This window comes from Cryptotermes secundus, unplaced genomic scaffold (genome assembly GCF_002891405.2).
Source record: "Cryptotermes secundus unplaced genomic scaffold, Csec_1.0 scaffold1269, whole genome shotgun sequence".
NCBI classification, from domain to species: Eukaryota; Metazoa; Arthropoda; class Insecta; order Blattodea; family Kalotermitidae; genus Cryptotermes; species Cryptotermes secundus.
The window spans coordinates 756,156-774,229 of record NW_019720738.1 but is presented as its reverse complement, the minus strand read 5'-3'; the positions used below and the strand labels follow the sequence as shown (position 1 = coordinate 774,229).

The window sequence follows — 18,074 nt, the reverse complement described above, 5'->3', positions numbered from 1 at the left end:
TAATTTCATCAACCCCATATGTACACACTCCAATTAATGTTAATATGTTACATAACGATAGGAAACTAGCGTTTTGAAAATGTGGTACAGTTCAGTTATTTGGGAACGGCTATACCCGATCAAAACCTGATTCAACTAGCAACTAGCAACCGCAACGCAACCGCATTTTCCGAGAATTGTTATCAGCTTGATTTGTACACATGTTACTGAACATAGCAGCGCAAATTGACGAAACTGCGTTACATTTCAGCAACATGTGTTCAACTCAGGCTAACAACAGTTCTCGGAAATTGCGGTTGCGTTGCGGTTGTCAGTTTCCTTGGTGTGCCTCCCAACCTCATTGTTTCGTTGGCCAACGGTCCGAGTCGGGCAGCGTTCTTAAAAAAAATGTGCACTGAACTAATCATAACAAAACCGTTCTAAAGATAATTCTGGAATTGTCTAGTTATTTCATATAACACTGTTCTTTGAGAACGGTTTTATTTAGACGGGTCAGTGGTTCTTATAGTTATCTCTTGATTTTCATATGGTTTTGTATGGTACACAGCAAAGATGTAAATGAATATTTCTGTCATATTAAAATAGTCGAGTTTTTAGATTTGTTGCAACAGTCGATCTTTTCGATAGTTGTCAATTAATTGTATCCATCACTACATTAATAGTTATTACAGTTATTTCATTTTCGTGGTGATTCAGAGTGGCACGTAAATGCAAATTAATGCAACTTACCGGAACAAGCAGTCTTTAATGTGATGATAATGGAGGAAATTCGGTGTGATTTCGACATCTGAATTGTTATGATCCTATGTTTGAATATGCATGATATGTAGTTCTCTCTGGGTACAAAGCGCACCGAATTGCGGGAACACAGTGTACAGTTTAATTGTTGCAGAAATATATTTCGTAATAGTTTTTGTTTATTCCTTCTAACCAATATTTCTAATATTGTTGTAGGCGTAATTTAAAATACCCTAGTATTTTATAATGTAATAAAATCATTTCATATTTCCATTATTTGCTTTAAAAATTCAAAATAATGCATGAAGCAGAGGATTGTGTCTGCAGTAGGAGAGATGGATAAAGACCCTGATATATATCCAGTTTCTTCATAACAAAAACAGATTGATGCAGTAGGTAACGTTTTTGAATTGTATTGAGGAGCTGCTCGCTTCAAATTTCTGCCAGCTCTATTTAGTGTGGTTTGTCTGTGGGTTTTCTCTGTCCTACCAGGCAAATGGCATGTTAGTACCAGAAATTAGTCCATGATCACTCCACATTCTTTCTGATTTGTTATTCAGTATCCACATTACCATTCAGAACTTTACACACTGAGCCACTGACAGCATCGTGAAGTAAAACATAAATACATAAATAAATAGCATACAAAGAAGTATGTTGTGGAGTTCTGTCATCCTCTTGGATATTAGAAAATTTAATTTTGTGCAGGCTTCATGAAAGCACATATATTGTTAATAGGCTTAGGAAAAATGAACGAAAGTTCTGATCATAAATTTGAAGAATATAACTTCAATACAGTAAATGAGAATATTATCAGAATCCTTTAATGCATGAAATATTTCCTCAAAATTATACTTCACCATTCTGTTTATACCTCACAGAAAAATATTTTGTCTCCATTGCAAAAACCAGTAGGTTAATACTGTTTATTGAAGTAATAGCTGTTTATTATAAGAAGCATGCAGAATATGTATATGCACACAGAGGTTAAAATCCAGAGTATTTTAATGTTAAATAAGGTTGTGTATTGACCAGGTTATGTTCTGGATGGACAAAGAATCAGTGTTTCATTCTAGCAGTCAGGGCTTAAAGCAAATTACTCATCGCTGTCTAGTGCTGAGGTTAACACATTGTGGACCGGTTCTTTAAATATTTAAATCACCCTGGGGACCGGGGTTTTTAAGCCTAGCACCCTAACTTGTGCACTGTTCACGTTAAAAATTAATATAAAATCTCCTAATTAATTTTATGAACTAAAATATTTGGAGAACACTTACCAGAGCTCCTAGAAGTGCTTGCGCGTGTGATATCTCTGGAAACATTCCCCTTTGTGAAGAGAGCTCTCACTTTCACTGGACAGAATATTTTGGGGGGCCCTGTGGGCCCTGTCACTGACACTTTCACTGAGGCTGGCCTCGCTATCAGAAGACGAAGCAGTTGGAAAATCTGATAGCTCATCAGAGAACAAATCTAATATTTCTTGTTCTCTGAGAGAACGCTTCACCTGCAACTGCTTTCGTCTCTGATCCATGTTGCACTGCTAACTTCCTAGTTCATATGTGGAAGCTTGGATTTGAAGAAAGGCTTTTTTTTTAGGGTGTGACAGGAAATGAGCGTGATCATGTTACTGGCTAAGCTAGCAAACATTCTCGAGGTCAACTGCGCAGTAGTTATGATGCAACATGGCCACACAGCGAGATATAGTCGGTTGCAACATAATGCGTCAGAAAAGGGCCAGTTGGCCCGCCCGGTCCGCAACGCTATAGAAACGTAGAGGGCCAATTGGCCCCTCCGGTCCTGAATGTGTTAAGATTGTGTGAAGCTGTAGCACAAGGTACACATAGTTACCGCAGTGCTTTAAAAGGCTGAATTTCAATATCAGTTACAATTATGGGCTATCAAATTATATTTTCAGTCTTCCAGTTTATTGAACGGTCTGATGATGCGAGCTAATTCTGCAAGGTTATACTGTAAGACTTTCCAGAAGCATCATGAGCATGATAGGATGCCATATAACATTGATGGAGCATTGCCTAAAATTTCCTTTGGTTCCTTGCTACATCATGTTAGGCCTACATACATAAAACCAAATACGAAAAGCAGCAGTATTCCAAACAAAATGTTCCAAGCAGAACTCGCAAAGCATACATTTTAGTGCACTTCTAGTCCTACACACATTACTGTTGATGTTGTTATTTTATCATATTTTATTTCTGTGAATAACTTGCTACTCATTTGCAGACTCCTATGTTAGTAATACTGACAACAGTATTTCATAGTGCATAAATATGTTTATGGTCTTTCACTGTATCAAAATTTCAGATGTCTAGCACCAGTGATTTATTAGTTATCAAGTTATCACCTTCAAACCAACAGAGAAAAAATGTTATGGCTGAATGTTATTTTATATTCTACACAAAATAATATCAGCAAACGGATGTTTTTTTTAGCTTAATTATGATACATCACTTGAGGACCTGAATTAAATTCTTCTACTGTCAGTCCCATCTCACAAGTCCCTCATGTTGTTATTACAAATTATAAAGGATTAAGAGTACAGCATATGGGTGCCCTTTAACCCCTCAAGTCAGCATTTAAACCCCTGCTAGCTGTACACTGTAGTGGTATTTAAATGACGGAGAACCTCACAGCCTGGCGAGGATGTACTGATGATTCTGGTTGAGGGGTTAATGCTCACATGAAGCTTCATGAAACTCTGTCAGTAGATTCAACAGTTCAACTGTGGTGATGATGTTAGCCTATTTTCGTCCTTAAGGAAGTAAATAAGCTAAGATGAATATGGAAGTTATGTTTTGTTTTCAGAAGGAGTTCCGCAGTCTGCAGCAGCACAGGTGCAGTGCTGCCAACTTCTGGTGTTCTCCTGCAGACAGGCCCTAGTGGAAGGATCCAAGCCTTGAGGAGCCAGAAGGAAAAAGAAAGAAATCCCGATAGGATTTGTCTTGACAGGTTATGAACCAAAATACAGCGTGTGAAGAGTACCATACAAGTTGACAAATTAATGATACTATCCCCCCCCCTCTTCCTGTCAACTTAGATAAGTACTGAACCATGTCCTAATGCTTTCTGAGTTAACATAAGTTTCTGGTTTGGGAATAAATTTGTCCGTCTGACCCAGCCAGTTTCTTCTTAATGGCATGGTGTAAAAGGAATTGTTAGGGTGGCCACACACCAACTGCATCAAGACATGAGGCAAAAGACACAGTCTCGCTTCATTCATGATTCGTCAGCATGAAGCTGACATCAGCATCATGACTGAGAAAGGTGTGTGGTGGTTTGCATAATCTCATTTGTTTCAACCATGCTCCTTTCTTTGCGTAATGTCGTAGACATCGTGTCTTGACGCATGGTGGTGTACGGCCTACCTTAAAGAGAAAAGACGTTTCTCTTGAAGAGAGAACTGTAGGAAAATTGTTAATTTTGGTGCTACATTCATTGATTGGAGTCCAGGCAAAGTTACTTCCTCATTATGTACTCCCTAAGGAAGGCACTGACAATAATGATGCCAGATTGTGATGACAGTGTCCTGCATGGAACTTTGCGCTTCACAGTAAAGGCACAAGACTTATTAGCCATGCATGCAAGAACTAACTGCAGAGTGCTGTAACATACAGAGTTGTTTGGTTTGTGGGGAAGGGGGACCCAAACTGTATTTTGCCATAGTGAGGCAACTGAGGAATGATGGCAGGGCAAACACATAACTGGATGGGAAAGGAGTGTAGGAGAAGAAAACAAAGTAAATAAAGGTATGAAAGAACATAAATGAGGAGGCTGTTTTATTTTGCTTTAGTGGGAAGAAAGGAATGATTAAATCATGGACAAGAGGTGGAAAAGAAACAACAGAGAAGGAAGGTAAGATATTATTGCCCATGAAATTTGATGAACAATGGAAGTAACCTCCATGAAGAACAAAATTTGTTATGAAAGTGCATTGTAGATTTTTCTGAACAGGGACGTTTGTACTGTACACTGTGAGACCATTAGGAAACTTGTCCTTGCAAAAGCCATTCCTGTTTTATCAGTCAGTTAATTGGAGGAGATTTGTTAATTCAACATTTTGCTCATCCAGTTTTTATGTATTTTCTAGACGGGGGCTCTCAAAACTCCCCATGCTCATAGGTGAGACGAGAGTTCGTTTGCTGTCACTCCAACATAACCTCATCACCAGACTTGATGGTGTGCCAACGCAAGGACTCACAAAACTTATCTTCCTTGACATTTACGACAATCAACTCGAACGCATCACAGGTCTTGATTCTCTTGAGAACCTTCGTGTCTTATTGGTAGGGAAAAATAGGTGAGCAGTGTAAGGCACTGTGTGCTGTGATGTAATATTATTATGGGTCACTTCACCAATAACAAAAATTCTGCTTTCCTGACATTTCTCTTAAACAGAAACCACACTTACCCAATTTCAATTGTAAGGATTAAAAAACTGAAGTGCAGATTTTGGGAAAAAATGTAATCTTGGTTAAACTTGAAGTCACTTGAAATTTAGCATTGCTGTGGTGAGTATTTTCCTAGGACCAGTTGAAAAATATGTATGGGGGTTGGAACTTTAATAGTGGCAACTATATATCTATAACTGATACAAAATAGATGCATGTTTAGAAGTTTTACTGTCTTTCACTGTAGTCATCAGCATTGTGTACAACCCAGTGCCAGCAATGCAGAAGTCGTAGGATACCTTTAGCAGCACCTGTTGTGTTGATAGTTCGAATGGAATGGTCTACTGCCTGAAGAGTCTCTGGAACAGTTCTGAAGCGAATGCCACAAAGTGGTTCCTTCATCGTAAGAATCAAGTCGAAGTTACAAGGGCTTAAGTCCGGGGAGTATGGTGGATGGTACAGCACTTCCCAGCCCCATCGATCAAACAGATCAGACACAGCGTGCGCTGCATGCGGCCAAGCATTGTCCTGCAAAATGATGGGTGGGTTCTGCAGAAAGTGTCGCCACTGCTTTCTCAAAGCTGGTCGCAGGTTGTGTTCCAAAAATGAACAGTAATACTGCGCATCGACAGTCTGCTGTCGGGGAACGGTATGCGTTAGGATAACACCATCACAGTCATGCACAAGAATCACCATAACTTTCTCATTGCTGGGGTTCTGACGGACTTTTGATTTTTGTGGTGACCCATAATGACGCCATTCATTTGATTGGCATTTCATTTATGGCCCGTATGATTTGGCCCATCTCTCATCCAGCCTAATGATACGGTGTAAGAAAGCTTCTCCTTCGTGCTCATAGTGCTCCAGGTGGTTATGAGCAGCGTTGTATTGTAGCCATTTCTGCATTTCCATCAAATCATGTGGAACCCATCGTGATGCAGTTTTTCTCGTTCCCAGGCATTCCTTCAGAATGTGAAGCAGTTGTATGCGCTAATCCTGTCTCTCGGGCCAGCTCAAGTATCGTATGGTGTCGATCACTCTCCAGTAATGCGGAAAGAGCATACACTTCTTCACTAGTACATAGGACACTAGGACAACTTGGCTGATGCATGTCTGCCACATTTTGGCATCCCTTGTTGAAGGCTTTTACCCACCTTGCCACTGTTCTGTAAGGCAATGCAGATTCCCTGCAAGCCTCTTGAAGACCTTGATGACACTGTCGTGCTGTACGGCCTCTGGCACATTCAATCTCTATCCAACTTTGTTGTTCCTATTTTGAAAACATCGTGACAACACTACATTAGACCGCTAGCTGACACAAGGCTCTGTTGTTCTCGTCACTGCGCATGTGCATGACGTGGGAAAGAAGAGTACATTTGCTCTGAGGTAAGGTAGGTATGTAACTAACGTGTGGTATAAGCGACATTATTTGGTTCTGTTGCATGGCGTCTCTACAGCAGTGTTGCCACTATTAAAGTCCCAACCCTCGTAAACTTGGGAAAACATAAAGCCTAAGAGCACAAAATCGAAGTCTCACTGTATGTTGTTTTCATATCATTTAGTATTATTGAAATAATATTTTTCTTCCTGTTTATAATTATTATTCTTTTAATTATTATACCGAAAGTCACATTTGACTGTAATATCATTTTCTGAATATTAGACCATGTCTGATGGATGTGAAGTGGTTTACTGAAGGGCATCCCTCTTGTTCGCTGTTATAAAAATATCTATTACAGAATTCGACGTATCGAGGGGCTGAACTCTGTGACAAAACTGGAAGTGTTAGATCTTCATGGAAATCAGATTACACAAGTTAGTGGGTTGTCAGCACTGAGTGAGCTCAAAGTTCTTAACCTCGCAGGCAACCAGATTAGAATTGTAGGTTCATCTGACCTCGAAGGTTTGCAGTCATTGCAGGAACTTAACCTGAGACGCAACAGGATAAAGCGTTTGTTGGGATTTGCAGAAACGCCTCGGTTACAGAAGCTGTTCCTCAGCAACAATGAACTTCACACGTAAGTAAATTGCATTGAAGTATTCATGGTGGCAATAAATTTGAAGAAAGATGAACAATTATCACATTCACTGAATAATTAACAGACATTTAGTTCCCATGGGCAAGCCTATACGAGTAATCCCAGTGAAGGTGGCTTACTGTGTCTTAATTAATGCATTGTCAGCTAACATTGTTCCTGAGATGTGGTTGACTTCCCTTTTAAAATAGCCATGTCTGTGAGACATTTTATAGTTTCCAATTGGTTGTATGAGAATTTAATTTTATCCACAGATGGTTGTCTTATGCTCTTTTAGTGGATGCTCAATAAATTATTTAATGAGATTATTATCTACTGCACGAATTCAAGAATTTGCAGTAGCCATTATTCAGTCATGTGTATGCAGTTCTGAGCACATCATACTGTAGAGGCTAAATGAATGGTTGATTAGGTCCGTTGAACCTTTCAAATATATGATGTGAGTCGAAGCCAGCATGAGCCAGGGTGGTTTTTCTCTGTAAATATATTTATTTATTTAGTGTGAAAGGTTCAGACACAAGTTTCATGTGTTCTAGGATATTATTAATGTACTGTTTTAGCAAGTAACTGCAGTATATAAAATCTGCTTATGTGAGATTCTGTTTTATAGATAGTAGTTATTTGTGAATGTTCTATTATGTGTCGTCATAGTGTCTGTTGCTACAATTCGCAACTGAGTCAAGTAGAGATATGTTTAACAAAATAATTCACATTCACTGAAAACCATTTTCCGCTATGCTACGTTTGCCACCACTGTATGGTCTACGTTGCTTTTCTTCCCCTCATGCCACATGGTACATGTGAGTGGTGCGTGCCTCAGCCCCCACGCCTAGTGAGGATCGCTGTAGATGCACGTGTCATGCTTCATGTTGCCTTCCTTTATTCAAGTGTAAGTTTTAGTCATACAGAAACAGGGGTACTGAGATATTAGGCTATGGGCCAAATCCAGCCCTAGAGTGGCCAGAAATTGAGTAGTCATGAATCTTCATTCTGTTGTATTTAGTTCTATACAGTATTTTAATATTCTTATACATGGATATCACAAAATGGTTTTTACACTCAGTAGTATTATAATTACTTAATTACTTATGCCATAGCTTCTTATGTTCCTCTGAGAACCTTTGTCTCCTTTACAACACATGCACGTTCTTCTCTTGTTATTTACCTTTTTCCTTCTTGTCTTCACTTAATTTCCCATAAATTACTCTCTGTGTCTTCCAACCATTATGGTCTGGGCCTTCCAAATTTTATGTGAGTCGTCCTAAGATCGGGCCTCTTTGTATCTGTCTTCTCAAAGTTCCTACCAAGCAGGCGGGTGTTCCTGTAACACTGGAGGCCCTCGGTTCAGATCTGGGTTGCTATCTCTGTTTGGCTTGGCTACCTTCTTCCAGATCCATTCTTTGCAATGCATTATTCCTAGTCCTATCACTCAGTGCTATATAGTCTGCAGAACTGACTGTGTCATGAGGAAAACCACAGACCACATCAGAAAGCTCCTTGTCCTCTCAGTTTTGTTCCTTGTTTATTCTTCTTCTGTGCGACATCTTCCAAAACCTGTATTCAGTGATATGGTTAGGAAATCAAGTGCACAACTTATGTTGCAGTGTTGACAACATGAGCAGTATAGTGAAAGCCTCGCAGCTGAGTGAGATCACTGTGGATGGTAACCCTGTATCATTGGGTGGGGACTGCGTGTCATTCCTTGTCTCTTATCTTCCCAACTTAAAGCTGCTGAGTTGCATGGAAGTTACTGAATCAGTGAGGAAGGCTGCACTAGTTTGGCGAGACAGTAAGGAAGCATTAACGCACATGTCCCAGCATGGCGCTAAAGAAATGTGCACCGATGTTCGGAGAGAAAAAGTAATTTCTAATGCCAGAACCAACTGGGAACTCTTACGCTCACAGACACAGTGTTCCACGAGTACCAGTCTTAGCAGCTCTCTGAAAGACTTGCATAGTGATAAAAGTTTTGAGGTTCCGAATGAAAGGCATGTTCAGAGTGACTCTGGTGTGAGCAGTGTTGCCTCTTCTATCTCTACAAACCCATACAGACCAGTAGCCAATGTGGGGAAGAGACTCAGGAGTGCTCGACCAGCACTGTTGAACGCATCGGAGAAGAAGCGATCGAGTTATGCTAGTCGCTCAGCCTCTCAAGAATCCAACACTTCCCAGCAGACAGCATCATCAGCCACAGCAAGCATCGATTTCTTTCGACTCCCACCTATTCTGACTCCTCTGTTGACTGACTGGAAGTCTCCGCAGGAGATTGGTGAAAGTCACGTGAATGAAGGTACTGCACAGTGTGATGCGATGAGACGATGTGATAGTCTGTCTAGTGTTGAACCCAATGTTGACAGTTCATTGAGCTCTCTGCCCAGTGATTCTGGTAGTAGTAGTGACACTAATAATGTTAGCAGTAGCAGTGAACATTCAGAGTTGGAGTCCAGCGAAGAGCCTGCCTCTCCTCACGAAGTTGCCAAGGGAAACAACAAGGTTCCGAGGAACGTGAAAAGTGCTATTCACTACCGCAAGAATGTGCCCCGTAGGGCACAGACTAGGGCTGCTACAGGACGAGTGCAACATAAACCCTCAATGCATCAGGGCAGGGTGCGGGAGCAAGGTGTGTATGCAGGGGTACAAGCCTGGCAGTTGAGAAGGCATCGTTAAACAGTGCTATATGTAATCACATTCTCAGGCCTGCACAAATCCCAGATACCATGTCGCCATGGCATCGGAAATTTTCATGATGTCACTTAGATTGCTATTACTGTACAGTTTGTGTCTTCCTTTTCTTTATCTGCTTTCCTCCTTTCTCCCTTATTGTTTTTTTTTTGTTTGGCCTCTCATCATTCCTTTCCCCCTTCCTTCCTCTATTTCCTTCTCATTAAAACACTCACCTCTGTTCTCTCATTCCTCTGTCGCTTATTTCCATCCTTCCTTTCTCCAGTATTCTTTTCCTATCCTTTTTATCTGTCCATCCTGCTATCATTTGTTAGTTATTTTGTTAACAAATGCAAGCAAGTGGCTCCTAGACTTGCAGGAAACGTGTGCAGGTCTGACATCTGAGGGCGTGTCACCATCAGATGGCAATGTAGATTGTTATGCAATTATCAAAAAATTACAAGATTCTATTTTCGAATTAACATTTAGAACCAGAATTGCTATTTGAGAGATCTTGTTGAGCGCACAGGACTTTCCTTGCATAAGGTTGCCTAGTGAAGGTGTGTTATGCCCTCAGATGTGCTTTAGGCAGAGTTTACATGTGTTTTATTCAGAAAGAGGTTTCAGACACTTGAATTACTTGTCTCTGATTTCAGGAGGAGATTTCCTTGTAGAGATATGTGGTCGGTGTCTCAATATATACGGGCAGGGAGCCCTCCGTTTCATAGACCGGCCATGGAATTCTGGGAAAGCTGCAGATGTGAACACAGTCAAGTTCAATTACATCAATTTCAATAATATCATCCCAGTTCTGGGCCGCATCAAGCAGCGATTCCCAAACGTGGAGCACTTTCTTTTCCGAGAGACGAACATCCATTATGTTGGCCAGCTGAATGCTTTGGCTGACATTCAGGGTCTGACTTCTCTCTGTATCGAATCAGATGGCAACCCAATCACCTGCAAGGAGTGGCAGAAGTACACCATTTACAGACTGTCTCACTGGGGGCTCAGGATTATAAATGGGGTCGAGGTAAGTTGAGACTAGACATTAAACAGCAATATTATATGGTGTCTGAGATTCCTTTGGCAATGAGCATTAAGATTATGGTGTAATTTGATGAGTAGCTGCAAATTTTCTGGCGGAGCCTGCTTCCTCCATTTTCAGGTTAGCAGAGATATTCTTTTCATTCTCTCTCTGTCACTCTTACAGCCCATATGTGCTAAATAGTGTAATTATACAAGCTATGAGTCAAATTTATCCAGCTTCTTGGATGCTCAGAATTGATTACCATATTGTGACGCTTAGAGCTGTTGCTAAGTAGTGACTGTGTAGACAATGACCGTTTTTAGACAATGGCTCTTTAAACACATTCCCGCCGCGACAAATATGCACGCAGCAATAGAGTTACTGTTGGAAACAGGGTGTTTTTACATGGTCCATGGTGAAATGTTATAAACAAGGGGCAAAGACAGTTGAGAGTTGAGTTCTGCAGTGGAGACTGTGAAGATAGGACCTGAGTGCATGAAGCTGAAGACTCCACTGTTGGAAGCCATTGCCAGGGAACGGCTGATGAAGATACAACAGGCTGGAAAAGGCTTAGCAGGTGCTGTGGTTATTTGTGAATTGTGGAGGTAGTGGTGGCACTGTAATTGCCTGTAGTTCCCAGTCGTATGTGTAAGTGGTCAGTCCATTCGCCAATCCAAACCCTGTCTGTAGTTACACTCCATACTGTGTGATGATATTCTGATTTGATTTTGTGTAACCTCTGCAGGTGAAACAGTATTGTTACAGATAGCAGACGAAGCAAAACAGCGGGCTAACAAACAGAAAAACAAGCTGCAGAAACAAACCTTCTGGAATAATCACATAGCTCTAAACAAGTGGATAATGCCCCTTATGAGGTGGAACAGGATTTTATGAAAAAATTGTAATAGAAAATTTTATTGGATTTTAATTAATTATTTGTGTTATTTTTAAGTGGCCTGCAATGTGTGGTTTTAGCATACATCAGAGCAGTGTAACAGTTTGGATGCATTAAGACACCTGAAGATGGCCATCTATATCCGAAACATGTTGTGTTAAGTGTTAAATGGTGAATAAACAATTGTATGATTGACAGACTGTGGATATTGACGTTTTGTTACATAAGCTACAGTTCAATCCAAAGTCTTGTATATATTTTCTGTTGAAACAATGTCTGTAACCTTTATTGGCTGTGAATTGCTGTATTGTAACAGTGCATATGTTAGATCCAGCTGGTTGAGTGACCCCTGAGTCACAATGCAGTTGCCAACCCTGTAGTACCAGGGAGGTAAGAGCCCCTGTTTGCAGATGATAACTGAACTAAGGATCGATCAATTAATCACACATGTGGCCCTTCCAAAAATTTTGTTGTTGCCTTGTAGTTCAGTAGATACATACAAACTGTCCAGAGAAACATGCTGTCTCTGTTTTCTGTGTAACCTTGAGTATGGATGCTGCAGGTCCCTCCAAATGTTAACACTTATCTACTGCAGTTCCCAGAAGTCTGTAACCCTAATGATTACCAATGTGGCAGCCTCAGATGTCAGTTCCTCTCGTCTCGTTATATAGATGCTTCTAGCGCTGTGTCTCGGAAACCATGCGATTGTCTTCCCTAACTGTTTTGCAGATATCAGATGAGCAGGTAGCAGCTGCATGTGCAGAGTTCCAGGGACTGAGTGACATCGTGCTGTGCTCACTTCCTGACGTGTTGCTACAGCCTCTCTTGGGACGCCTTCACCTAGAGGGTTCTCGCTTTATGTCACCACAGCAGCAGCCTGTCAATGCTAAGCAGTGGTTGTGGAGTGCTGATCCTGCGCTCCGCAGTGTCGTCGCCAAGGAGGCGCTTCAGTGGCACAGGGGCACGCTCTGTCAGGTAAACAGTGGGATGTAATGACATACAGAAGGGAGCTCAGGACTGGTGCTAAGAGCAAGCAGCATTTCTGTTTACTTTGCTACCATTCGTTTGCTGAAATTTTTTTTTTTTTTTGCAAAGCTTATTCACTTCTGTTCTGAAGGTAAGAGTTGGAGGCCCGTTCAGGTCCCGAGTACTACACCTCACATCGAAGAAGACAGTGAACAATGTTTAATGAAGAGACTATTTTCTGGAATGTGACAATGTGTAGTCTGGTAGAAGCGGTCTGATGTTTTGGAGGAATATACTGAAGATGGAGGCAGTATATACCTCTGAAACATCAGGAAACATCTTGCAGTTGCCCCAATTCTATATTCTCAGTCATGTATGGTATAATTGGATAACATTGCAGTTGGGGTTTGTTTCATACACGTAATGTTATGCATAATCTCTTGAGTTTTCTTGCTCTGTGGTATAGAGACTTGTCTGATTGATTATGAGATGTTATTCGATTTCCATTTGGGCCAACCAAAGAGGTCGGGGTTTTCATGTCTTGCAGTGAAGCATATTTGAACTATTGGAGATATTGTTCAGAGTGGTTCTGTTTCGTCAATACTGTCTGTGATTATTCTGAGTCTTTATGTTATAAAGTTACGTCTTTATTGTTATTTTGTATCCCTTTTTTTTTTCTTACTGAAAGCTATGTGGAGATTTCTCAGACTTGTATTCCGAGTAGGGTTAGTTCACACTGAATCTGAACTCTTATGCCCCACTTAAGCTTGGGCACCCTTTAATCCAGGGAGCATTGTAAGCTGTCAGCAACTGAACCAGAGATGATGCAGCTACTGTCCCCTCACTGAGTGTAGGGTAAAGATGGAAGGAGATAGTACTCTTCATATCATGGCTGTGAGAACCTCATTTGTCATGTATGTTTCCTGAATTGTGTATTCCATACTGACATACTTCTCCATGTTTTGTTTTTCCCTTCGCGAGGACTTCAGACTGTTCCCGACTGCAGCACATCATGCCACAGTGCGATTGCTTTGTGTTTCAGGAAGATATGATGTGGCGGCACAAAGGGAGGTCCCACCTGAGTTCATTGATAGAAGTGGCATGTGCTGCAGTTGAGAAGTTGAAACTGTTGGAACATGAATGGCCAGCCATCTTGGCTGAGCTGGTGCAGGAAACGCTTGTTGACTATTCTCATCTTGACTCATATATGAAGAAATGTATGCAAAGTCTCAGAATGTAACAGTGATAGTAACAGCTGTAAGTTTGTATGATCCACCAACCCTGCGAAGCAGAATCTTCTTGAGAAGCTGGTAACTTGCTCAGCTATTCAAGAAATTCCCTACCTTTTATAGTATCTGAAGATTCATTAATGTGTTCACAAGAACCTGACTTCAACCTGAGCCAGATGTGTTCATTTTGCACAACCTCCAACTCTCTTTATTTAAGTTCCATTTTAATATTATTCTTGCACCTATTAGTAGTGGGACTTGATGATATGTTGGCACATCTGTGTGTGACATGATAAAGTTCACAATGATGTGCATGTGCATATGCTTGAGCAGACCGAGCATACACCAGAATGCAGCTGAGAGTGATGCAGCGGAACAGAACTCGCACACATGACACAGACCTGACACTGCGCCTGGCCGTCACATGACTGTTTTGATGTGGCTTGCGCTGAACATGTGCTTCTGCAGGCACCAAACCAAAACTGAAGAAGATATTTCAGGAGGGGCAGTTAGGATGTAAGTTTACACCGGCTTCATTTATTTGCTTATTTCCTTTACATAGCATGTATATACTTTTAGCAGATTTCAATAAGAAGAGCAGGAAGGGGGGATATTTTGGTGCTGAGAAATGAGAATAGACATAAATTAGAAAAGTTTGTTTTTAAATTGGCACATTGTATTGGTTGGAGTCGGGGTAGCCCTGTCGGTATAGCAGCAGGCTACAGGCTGAATGGCCAGAGCAAGATTTCCTCTTCTGCGCATTGTTCAGACCCCTATCCAATGGGTGCTGGGTCCCCTTTACTCGGGGATAAAGCAAGTGAGGCATGAAGCTTACCACCCTTCTCCATCTAGTACTGACTTCATGAATGGTGGAGTTGTACTTCTACTCTAACATAGATCTTCATGGCTGAATGCTTAATTACTCATAATGAAGTACAGGGACCACTTACCTTTGCATACTCCTATATTTATCATTTTCCATGATCATGTAGGGTTTTAAAGTTCTCGTAGCAGTGATTATGAACAGCTCTGTCTTCTGGGGATACAGAGTCAAAAGAAAATGGTCCACCAAAATGACAGTTGACTTTCAATGAACTGTGCAATGTTTTATCCCAGAAGATAGAACTCTTCATACCCACAACCTTGAGAACCTCAAATCCTACGAAATCATCATCTCTCTCGTATGCATGAAAGTCCAGTCTAGAGCAGTATATTTCTGTGTATGTATGACAACGTTGTGTCATGTGTATCTTGAAACATTAGTCGTTCTTAAATCATTGCTGTGTATCGGTGAATGGGTACATTCCAGAGTTTACTGCAAGAAAAGGTTTGCATTTTGGAGAAACATCATGTGCTGTAGAATTTACTGGATGCTCTCAATCAGTGGGTCATGCCATATTCAGTGTCATTAGTGTTTCCAAGGTTGCATGTCCTGTTAGGGGACTTATTGATGGCATCTTTGCTTTTCTCATAGATGCCACAGAGTTTCAGATTGCATGCAAGATAAATAACAAGATCTTATCACAGGCAGCAAGTAGTAGCAAGAAGTATTGTAGCTGTGATGACATAGTGTCAGTAACAGCATTGTGACTGTGATATAGAAATTATATGCTCCATTACATTCGTACTGGTGCATGAGCCAGCAAAAATAATGGAAAAAATAATTTCTCTTCTCCCTTTCCCATCCCTCTTATTTTTCCACCCCATCATTATCGATTTCTTCCTTCTGTCAACCCTCTCCTTTATGTTAAACAGTTCTGTCAACCTTGTTCTTTTATCTCATCCATCCTCTGTCTCTTTTTCTCTCATTCTTTTCCCATCTCTTTTATTTTTGCATCCTGCTGTCATTCCTGTCTCACATCCCCACAATGTGAGAATAAGGTTCACGCTTCCTTGTAGGAACGACGCTACACTTGAGCATTTGTCTGTTGTTCATAGTGTAGATAGAAAAACGGGAACAATTTCACAGAATTTATGTTAAGTTTTAAACCTTGCTCTTAAACAAATCTTTAGTATGTTGAGAGAGGCATGCAGTAGCATAGTTGGTTGAGGCATTGTGCTGTAAGTTGGAAGGTCATGAGTTCGATTCCTGATGAGGTCAGATTTCTCAATTGATCTAATCCTTCCAGCCACAGTATGACCCTGGTGTTGACTCGGCCTCTGATAGAAATGAGTACCAGGAATATTCCTGGGGGTAAGAGGCGGCCAGCATGTAAGGCAGACAACCTCACTGCCATCTGTGAGCTGATTGTGTACAAAATGTGGGAGCCTCAACATCTCACAACCCTATGGGCCTCCAAAGCCTGTTACAGGAATAGCTTTACTTTTCTTTTAATGTGTTATGTATGAAATTTACTCATATTCATAACTAGCACAAGCATTTAATGAAGAAAACTATGGCATTCAGTTAGTCAGTATTTGCCCTATTTTCAGGCAGGATGCGATATATTGTATCATCATTGTAGATGTATATAATTTTTGAACATTTTGAAAACTAAATCTGCAACAGGTTGTTACATTAGATCCCCCCCCGCCCCTTTGCTCAGTGCATTTCTTTATGTATAAAAGGATGATGTTACAGCAATTTGTAGGTTTGCAATACAAAATTCAGTTCATAAAGCACAGGACGCACACTTCCTTATACAGCAGCACTGTTCTTTTAAGTGAAACAGTTCATTCCATGTGCCTTAACAGTTTGAAGCCTCGACTTCATGTAAATAATAATAATAAATTCAGTTCCTTGTACACAAAATACAGACTGTCTCTCCAGTACACATATCACTTGGTTAATGCTGTTAAGAAAATAACTACTGTTTATCATGAGAATCCTAGAAAACCCATAAATCAGAATGCAGAATTTGGAATGTTAAACCAGGTGGTAAGTATGAGGATTATTAGATTTCATCTCGTGTGTCTGTTTGGGGCCCTCAAGAAAGCACCAAGGGACCAAGACATGGCCTCACTGTTGCAGCGGTTCCAACAAAAGCCAAGGGAGCTGTTTTCAGATGACATCCATCTGCTGGTGCATCAGTGGGACACCTGCCTCAGTCCCCATGGGGACTGTTTAATAGCCCGTTCTGTGTCACCCAGAGTAATCCTCAAGCAGGTTTTGTTTAATGAAGACTAATAATAATCTGTATTCTTTAAGAGGTTATGTAGTACAATGTAGTTGTGCAGTTGCAGCGTCAGTACCTCGGGAGGCTGCGCTGGTAGCTTGCAGAAACAGCAAGGAAGCAGGCAGGAGCGGCGGAAGAATGACAACACTTAGCTACAAGTAGAGGAATGATCAGTAAACATAACAACATACAGCAGGAACATAACTAGCTACGTATCAGCTCATCATCCATCAGCCATGACTCCATGACTCATTGATATTATTATTTTTCACAGTTCATTGTTCTTTTAATATGTGTCATTTTTTTTATAATAAAGTTTGCCGTAAGTTTGCAGTCTTTGGAGTGTGATCATGTTTGGTCTGGGAGATATATAAACATTTTCAAAGGAACTTGCTGACCTAATTTTCAGGTTATGATGATAGTATGTTTGTACTATGCAGCGTCACATCCCAGAAGACAAGCAATTTTCCTATTCACCACTGTGAGAACCACAAATCTGTCAATAATTTGAAATATTAACTTTTTATGGACGAATAACTGATAAAACTCGGTAATATTAAAAATACTGAGACAGCAGCATCTGCCAGTGATATGACAGAACATACCTGAACAAGATGTTTCAACTGTTATCAGGGATCAGCAAATGTAGGCTCAGTTTAGTAGTTTGACAGGAATTCTGCTTGCGAGACGCTGTTGACTTCAGCAGTAGATGGAATGGTCAGCATCATACCCTTGCTGCTTTACTGCTTGAGAAGGAAACCCTGGGGTCCCAGAGCTGGTCTGGTTGCCTTGGAGAACAAGAGAACGTTTTGCACCTGCTGGAAATCCCACAATGATTCTTTGGTCTAGCTCATAGCCTAGCCACTAGGCATAAGGCATATAGAATACTACTCCTTATGTAATATGTATAGAAGATATTTACTGTTTGATATCTGTGGAGAAATAAAGCAGAAGGAGGAGATATTGACAGAGTCAGATATTTTTCCACTTGGCCTTGAGT

At 40.7% G+C, this 18,074-nt stretch overlaps 1 protein-coding gene across 7 annotated transcripts; it reads left to right on the top strand.

The window, feature by feature from the left end:
* Positions 1 to 374: 374 nt before the first annotated feature.
* LOC111873124 (leucine-rich repeat-containing protein 49) lies at positions 375 to 14,129 on the top strand. 7 transcript variants are annotated; one of them, XM_023867611.2, is made up of 8 exons: positions 375 to 491; positions 3,562 to 3,705; positions 4,844 to 5,053; positions 6,884 to 7,162; positions 8,785 to 9,800; positions 10,498 to 10,871; positions 12,493 to 12,738; positions 13,772 to 14,129. In XM_023867611.2, the coding sequence occupies exons 3-8, from the start codon at positions 4,866 to 4,868 to the stop codon at positions 13,967 to 13,969; spliced, it is 2,301 nt and encodes a 766-aa protein (XP_023723379.1). In that variant the 5' UTR covers positions 375 to 491; positions 3,562 to 3,705; positions 4,844 to 4,865; the 3' UTR covers positions 13,970 to 14,129. The 7 variants fall into 7 exon arrangements, with proteins under 7 accessions (XP_023723379.1, XP_023723388.1, XP_023723343.1 ...); XM_023867620.2 differs by having other exon boundaries at positions 477 to 554; XM_023867575.2 differs by lacking the exon at positions 375 to 491 and adding an exon at positions 617 to 772.
* The last annotated feature ends 3,945 nt before the right edge of the window (positions 14,130 to 18,074 follow it).